Here is an 8,504-nt window from a genome sequence, read left to right as displayed (position 1 = left end):
ACCCAAAAAAAAAACTCCTTACCTTGGTCGGTTGTAGTCGGCAGTGCTTCCTTCCTAGTAGTCCCTCCTTTCCCAAAGCTTCAGGGCTTCTTGTCCTTCGGCTCCAGGGCTTCGGCTCTCTCTCTCGTTCAAAGTTTAGGGGGGGTCTGTGACTTGGGGTTGCCGGCAGAGGCTTAAATAATTTGTTTAGAGGATGAGACCCCCCTCTGAGAGGTCCCATCCTCTCCTTTCCTCCCTGCTCCGGGACTGGCAGCCGCCCCCCTGTCTCAGGCGCGCCGGAATCGGCTGCCAGCAGGGGGTGAGGTCACCGTCCCAGGGTTTGCATGGCTGGGGATTTCCTTCTGTGAAGTCCCATCCCCCCTACCCTCTGGCTCCGGGACTAACAGCTGCCCCCTGCTCTGCCATGGTGCCTGGCTTACCACTTGGGGCGTGAGGTGACCCTAGCCGCCTCTCCCTGCTCTGCCATGGTGCCTGGCTCACCACTTGGGGCGTGAGGTGATGTTCTGCCATGGTGCCTGGCTTACCACTTGGGGCGTGAGGTGACCCTAGCTACCTCTCCCCTGTCGGTCTTATCCTTTCGTTTCTTAACAGGAGGTGGCAACCTCTTCCTGGTTGCCATTATAATAATACTGCCCACAGTAAAAATTTGGGCCCAAACCCCTGACTGGGCCTATTTCTTATTGGGCCTAGTAGGTTGTGGGCCCGGACATTACATCCTACCCCCCTTAAAATAAATTTCGTCCGCGAAATTATACATACCTCTATCTTCGAAGAGCTGGGGGTAACTTTGGCGCATCTCCTCTTCAAGTTCCCAGGTGGCTTCCCGTTCAGTGTGGTTGGTCCACTGAATTTTGACATAAGGGATGGTATGCCTCCGAAGAATTTGCTCCTTCTTATCGACGATGCGCAGAGGAGCTTCCTCATAGGTCAGGTCTTTATTTATCTGCAAGGGTTCATACTGTAATACATGGCTGGGATCTGGGATGTACCTGCGTAGGAGGGAGACGTGAAAGACGTCGTGTACTCCTGATAACTCTGGAGGTAGGGCCAGCTTGTAGGCGACCTTGCCCACTTTAGCGAGAACTTCGAATGGGCCGATGTAGCGGGGACTCAGTTTACCGTGCCGCCCAAATCGGGTAACACCCCTTGACGGAGAAATTTTTAGGAAGACAAAGTTTCCCTCCAAAAATTCCAATTCCCTCTTGCCTTTGTCAGCCCATCGTTTCTGTCTGTCCCGAGCGGCTTGTAGTCTTCGCGTTATTAGCAGTACCTTATCTCTAGCACTCTGGACCAATTCAGGACCGAGTAGTTTTCGCTCTCCGACCTCATCCCAATGCAGCGGAGATCGGCATTTCCTTCCATATAGAGCTTCATATGGTGCCATTTGGATGCTGGAATGGTAACTGTTGTTGTAGGCAAACTCTACCAGAGGTATGTGGTCGTCCCAGCCTCCACCTAGGTCCATGGTACAAGCTCTCAACATGTCTTCCAGGGTCTGTATTGTTCGTTCTGACTGACCGTCGGTCTGGGGGTGGTATGCGGTACTGAGCCTCAATTCGGTACCCATGGCCTTCTGAAAGCTTCCCCAGAATCTGGATACAAATCGGGGGTCGCGATCAGAGACGATGCTCACTGGCACTCCATGTAGGCGCATAATTTCATTAATGTACATTTGGGCCAGCCTGTCCAATGAGGTTCCAACCCTAAAGGGTAGGAAGTGAGCTGACTTTGTGAGGCGGTCGACAATCACCCACACTGCATCATTCCTTTTTACTGTTCTTGGAAGCCCTGTAACAAAGTCCATAGTGATATGCTCCCATTTCCATTCTGGAATCTCTAATGGCTCTAGTAACCCTGCCGGCCTCTGGTGTTCTGCTTTTATCAGCTGACAGGTCATGCATCGGGCAACATACTCAGCTATTTCTCTTTTCATGACCTTCCACCAGTAATGCTCTCGGAGGTCCCTGTACATCTTGGTACTGCCCGGGTGAACGGAGAAGCGGGATTGGTGGGCTTCTCCTAGGATTTCTTTCTTTAATTCCACATCAGCTGGGACATACAATCGATGGCCGAACCTCAGGGTACCATCTGAGTGAATCTGGAGTTCGGGTCGTAACCCTTTTTCTACTTCATCCTTGAGTTGGCCTGTGCGTGCCTCAGACTGCTGAGCGATCTTTATTCTGTCGATCAGTGTGTCGGTTGTATCCTTAGAGTGGCCAGTAAACTTTTCGTAGTTTGTACAATTACTTCTACCTGCAGCTTATCAAGGTCCTTCTGAACCTGTGGCTGGGTGGTGAGTAGTGCAGATGAACTTACTGCTGACTTTCTGCTTAGAGCGTCAGCCACCACATTAGCTTTGCCTGGATGATACTTGATATCCAAATCATAGTCTTTCAGGAGTTCCAACCATCTTCTTTGCCGCATATTCAATTCTTTCTGAGTGAATATGTACTTTAAACTCTTATGGTCAGTGTACACTTCACAATGCTCTCCATAAAGATAGTGCCTCCAGATTTTCAGGGCAAAGACCACTGCAGCTAACTCCAGGTCGTGGGTTGGATAATTCTGCTCATAGGGCTTTAGCTGTCTCGAGGCATAGGCTACTACCTTGCCATTTTGCATTAATACACAGCCTAGCCCGGTTTTGGAAGCATCACTATAAATAGTAAATTCTCCATTTGTGGATGGCAGAGTTAAAATTGGAGCAGATACTAACCTCTGTTTTAACTCCTGGAAGCTCTTCTCACAACTGCTGTCCCAGATAATCTTGGCCCGTTTTTTGGTTAATCGGGTCAAGGGAGTGGCTATTTTGGAAAATCCTTCCACAAACCGTCGGTAATACCCGGCCAGTCCCAAAAAGCTTCTAATTTCTTTGACATTGGTGGGATGAGGCCAATCTACCACTGCTTCTATTTTCTTAGGGTCTACTGACACCCCATCCCCGGAGATCACGTGACCGAGGAATGCCACGCTGCTCAACCAGAACTCGCATTTGCTCAGCTTGGCATATAACTTTTTCTTCTGAAGGGTCTGTAGTACCATTCTTAAATGAACTTCGTGCTCTTCCCTGCTCCTTGAGTAAATCAGTATATCATCAATAAAGACTATCACAAACTGATCTAAATTCTGCTTGAAGACTCTGTTCATTAAGTCCATAAAAACAGCTGGGGCATTGGACAGTCTGAATGGCATAACTAGAAATTCATAATGCCCATACCTGGTTCGGAATGCAGTCTTTGGCACGTCATCAGGCTTGATTTTTAACTGATGGTAACCGGACCGCAAATCTATCTTGGAGAAGACTTGGGCACCTTGCAGCTGGTCAAACAGGTCGTCGATCCGGGGCAGGGGATATTTGTTCTTTATAGTTATCTTGTTCAGTTCTCGGTAATCGATGCACAGCCGCATGCTCCCATCCTTCTTTTTTACAAACAGTACTGGAGCTCCCCATGGAGACACACTGGGTTGAATAAACTTTTTATCCAAAAGTTCTTGTAATTGTGTCTTTAATTCTCTGAGCTCAGCAGGGGCCATTCGATAAGGAGCCTTGGAGATAGGTCCTGCTCCAGGGGTGAGGTCTATAGTAAATTCGACCTCTCGATCAGGGGGTAGTCCCGGTAACTCTTCAAGAAAAACATCCGGATATTCTTTGACTACCGGAATATCTTCTAGTTTGATTTTCTTTTGGGTATCCGTGACACATGCCAGGTAAGCCGTGCACCCCTTTCTGAGTGCTCTAACGGCCCGCAAGGAAGAAATGAAATGCAGTGTCGGCTTACATTGAGGGGGCGTATTGTTATTCTGAAAGAAGAATTCTGGTTCCCCCAGCATCCGGAATACCACTTTCTTATGGTAACAATCAATGTGGGCATGATACTGGGACATTCAGTCCATCCCCAAAATGATGTCAAAATCATGCATGTCCAGCTGTAGAAGATTTGCTTCTAATTCTTTTCCTCCCAACTGAATTATGCAGTTCTTGTATTTAGTGTCAACTATCACTGTCTCTTGAAGGGGTGTGGCAACATGCAATGGTTCTATTTTCTCAGATGTGCAGTGTAACTGTTTGGAAAAACTAACTGACACGAAGGAATGTGTGGAACCAGAATCAAATAGAATAGAGGCATCAATCAAATTAACTGGCAGTGTACCTGTCACCACTTGGTCGCTCGCACTGGCGTCCTGGCGAGTCAGTGCGAATACTCGGGGGGTGTTCCTTGGCTTCTGGCCCTCGATTGCAGGAGGTCTGGGTGCCCTCTTTGGGCAGTCACGTGCCATATGTCCGAGCTGCCCGCATGTAAAACAGGCCCCAATTTTCTTCAGACAGGGCCCACTGTGATGCTTGCCGCAGCTAGGGCAACCTCGGTTCTGTCTCTTCTTAATCATAGACCCCTTGATGCCCTTGGGCCTACTGCTCTGTCCTCCTGCTGGCCTGGCCTTCATCAGATCACTTCTTTCTAAGTCAGGCCTCATCAAGTCGGCCTCAACCTTCAAGGCCCGGTCCAGCACGTCTCTGTAGCAGGTGAATAGGTGAGAAGATATCCGAGATCTGATCCTGTACCTCAGCCCCCGCTCAAACCGGCTTGCCTTACTCCTTTCATTTTCCATGAACTAGGGGCAGAACCGGCCCAGTTCGTTGAATTTGCTGGCATACTGTAGGACAGACATATGCTCGGATTGCGTCAGTGTCAAAAATTCATCTTGTTTCATCTGGCTCACCGAGTCCGGAAAATACTCTGCATAGAACAGCCTCGTGAAGTCCCTCCAAGTTATCCTGCTAGCGGGGTATGCGGGCTCCATGGTCGTCCACCAAAACTCGGCGCTCCCCTTCAGCTGGGGAATGGCTAATCGGACCTTCGTTTCTTCGGGGAACTGGAGTGCTTGGAACATCTTCTCCATATCCCGAATCCATGTCTCGGCCGCTATCGGGTCCGGTCCGCCATCAAATACTGGTGGGTTCAATCGTCGGAACCTCTCATAATAAGAGCTGGTTGGTTGCATGGTAGCTAGCTGTATCTGCTGCTGCTGCTGGAGGAGCTGCGCCATCAGCTGGTACACTCCAGCTAGATCCGCGCTACCTGCCCCAGAGCGTGGTGTATCCGGGGACTCGGAGCGGTAGCTAGGATCTGGGGACGGTGGCCTCCTATCATCCTCCATATCTTATAGTGTTTACTGCAACCAAAATTCAAAGTAAGATCAATATACCCTAATAAGTCTCAACACCCTTAACTACCCGTTAACCCCAATTTTATTGTTATGTTCTTGTTAGTCCTAAAGCTCTGATACCACGAAATGTCACGCCCCGGATCCGGATCCGTGACACGGCCGTGCTATTGCCGACTACTGCCCACAATAGCACGCAGCCTCGTACATGGTCAACAGATAGTCAAAAGCAGTCAAACTTGCATATATCAAAAGAAGGTATTACAACAGACTGGTTCATATAAAGTACAGAGCTTCTATATAGTTTATATACACAAAAGTTTATTCATATCATCCCAAAAATAAGGAAGCCCTGTTGCAAAAGAAAAATGCTTCTAGCAGCTGTCACTGGTGGTGATCTGAAAAAAAAACGTAAATGAACAGGCATGAGCTACACGGCTCAATAAGTAATCCTGCATAATCTTGTCGAATCAACTAAAAATGCTAACCATGCTTATCAGGGTTTGAGAAGCTGACATGTACGTTATCTAATAAATCATCATAATAAAATATCCATGCTGAGTAAATAAAACAGTATCCTACAATATCAAGAAATCATGTAATATGCACATGTAGGAAAAATCGTGCCACCGGCATGCCGTGGTCATGCTCTTAAATGCTACTGCGAAGTCATTCTTGGCCACTGGCGGGACCGGCTCAGTTATTAGGCGGCCACTGGCGGGGCTGGCTCAAGTCATTCTCGGCCACTGGCAAGGCCGGCTCAGTTACATTGGGTCAGTAGCTCTTAAAAGTTCGTAAATAATGCTTCGTATAGGTAGTACCTCATAGATGCTACGGCGAATTCATTATTGGTCACTGGCGGGGCCTGCTCAGTTATTAGTCGGCCACTGGCGGGGCTGGCTCAGTCATTATCGGCCACTAGCAAGGCCGGCTCAGTTGCATTCGGCCCGTAGCATTAGGAGTTCTTAGGTACCCTTTTACAAGCAATATGCAGCTAGAGCAAATCATTATCATTCTTTACACTCATGCTAATAAAAATCATAATATGGAATTCAATTCATTTTGCATGTATCACAAGAGCTATGAAAACATAATATGTGCACAACTATGAATTATGTGACTGACATGTACCACTCATGTTCATATTTCATAACTCATATCTTAGCATGTAATGTAATCCCAGTATTTTGTAGGCATAACGGAATATAAAGCATATATCATCATATCTTGTGTAACTAGAGCATGTCAGATACCCATATCGTTCTTAGCCTACAGTACATGCATAACATGTTAAATTTCATGTATGATCCATAAAAGATTAGGACAGGCCACTTATATACATGATTCACAACAAGATTAAAACAAGTTACTTACAGTGATTCGCTTTCTCCCAAATTTCTCACGTCCTGGTGACGGATCCTGAGTCACCTAAAATCACATCATAGTAAGCATATTATTTCCTTTTTACTTGTTTGGATCCTACCCAAACTATAGCCCAAGTCTAATGCATCCGTATTGGAACCTTAATTGGGTCCATATGGGTTAATTGGCCTGCTAATTGGTCAATAAGCTTAATCTCCAACTTAATTGGGTTTAATTTCGAGTTTAGGGTCACCGTGGTTTATTTGGGCCTGAGTTAGGATTAATCTGGGGTCAATTTGGCCCCAAATTAGTCACAGTGGGCTTGAATTGGGCTTATTTTCACTAATTTGGTTTGTTAGGACCAATCCCAGCCGAATTGGGTTTGGGCCTCATTCCATTTGGGCTTAATTTTGGTTAACTTTATAGTCTGGCTTGTCCAGGCTTAGCCCAATTTGATTGGGCTCGGGTTTAGTCAAATTGGCTAAACCCTTTTCCTTTTTCTTTTTCTTTTTCTTTTTCTTTGGGCTTAACGGGTTGCGGGTTCGGATTCGGATCCGACCCGCAAACCCGTTATCAGGGTTTTTCTCCCCCCCTTCCAGAGGCTTCCGCCTCCTCATCTCCCGCTCTCCTCTCTCTCCTCTCTTTCTCCTTCGTCTCCGCCGAACCCATGCCTCCGGCCGGTCCTCCGGCCCTCTTCTTCTCCTACGGCCTCCTCTCTCTCTCGGTCACTCCCTCTTCTTTTCTCTCTTCCACTCTTTTCCTCTCCTTTTCTCTCTTTCTCCTCGTTTCCGACCGAAAGCCCTAGCCCTTTCGGCCTTTCGTCCCCACCGAACCCTCCGTCTCCTCCCTTTCTTCTCTCGCAGGCGACCGGGGAGACGAGGCTCCCCTCCGATCCACCGACCGAGGCGGAGCTTCCCCCCGGAGCACCGGCAGAAGAAAGGCCGGCCCCCCTTCCTCTTCTCCGAAGCGATGCCGGAGAAGAGGAGGAGTGCCGGGGAGTAGGGTCGCGGCTGGATCTCCTCCGGGAGATCTCCCCCTGCTCCGACCACGGTGAGGTATGGCCGGGGTCCAAGGATGAAGCCTCTTCGGTCCGGTGAGTTCATTCTAAATTTTTTTTTTTTTTTTTTTTGGTTCTTCCTTCCGGCACCACCACCCCTTGCCGGAGAAGAGGTGGTGGTCCGGCCGGGGCTGGCGGCCCTGTGGCCGCCTCTGTTGTCGTCCCGGCCAGATCTGGCGGCCCGGGTTGCCCCCCGAACCCCAAGGTACCCGCGGCCGAGGCCGCGGTGTCCGGTTCGTCAACAGGCCGAGCCCGGTTGGGTTCGGTCCGGATGGTCGCGGCCTGTGAGTCCGGCCCGACCCAGGGTTTGTGGGTTTTTTTTTCTCCCTCTTTTGTGCCGGCCTCCTCCCCTCTATTTCACTGTTGACACAGAGGGGAAGAGCACCCCACAGAGGGGTTTTCTTACTTCCGTAAAACCCTAACCCAAAAAAAAAACTCCTTACCTTGGTCGGTTGTAGTCGGCAGTGCTTCCTTCCTAGTAGTCCCTCCTTTCCCAGAGCTTCAGGGCTTCTTGTCCTTCGGCTCCAGGGCTTCGGCTCTCTCTCTCGTTCAAAGTTTAGGGGGGGTCTGTGACTTGGGGTTGCCGGCAGAGGCTTAAATAATTTGTTTAGAGGATGAGACCCCCCTCTGAGAGGTCCCATCCTCTCCTTTCCTCCCTGCTCCGGGACTGGCAGCCGCCCCCCCTGTCTCAGGCGCGCCGGAATCGGCTGCCAGCAGGGGGTGAGGTCACCGTCCCAGGGTTTGCATGGCTGGGGATTTCCTTCTGTGAAGTCCCATCCCCCCTACCCTCTGGCTCCGGGACTAACAGCTGCCCCCTGCTTTGCCATGGTGCCTGGCTTACCACTTGGGGCGTGAGGTGACCCTAGCCGCCTCTCCCTGCTCTGCCATGGTGCCTGGCTTACCACTTGGGGCGTGAGGTGAT

At 49.4% G+C, this 8,504-nt stretch overlaps 1 protein-coding gene across 1 annotated transcript; it reads right to left on the bottom strand.

Annotated features, from left to right (window-relative positions):
* Positions 1–4,611: 4,611 nt before the first annotated feature.
* LOC120111486 lies at positions 4,612–5,157 on the bottom strand. The gene has a single exon (XM_039128542.1). The coding sequence runs from the start codon at positions 5,155–5,157 to the stop codon at positions 4,612–4,614; it is 546 nt and encodes a 181-aa protein (XP_038984470.1).
* Positions 5,158–8,504: the final 3,347 nt, after the last annotated feature.

Source organism: Phoenix dactylifera, chromosome 8, assembly GCF_009389715.1.
Source record: "Phoenix dactylifera cultivar Barhee BC4 chromosome 8, palm_55x_up_171113_PBpolish2nd_filt_p, whole genome shotgun sequence".
Taxonomy (NCBI): domain Eukaryota; kingdom Viridiplantae; phylum Streptophyta; class Magnoliopsida; order Arecales; family Arecaceae; genus Phoenix; species Phoenix dactylifera.
The sequence above is the reverse complement of the archived record's forward strand: the minus strand, read 5'-3'. Positions and strand labels throughout refer to the sequence as shown.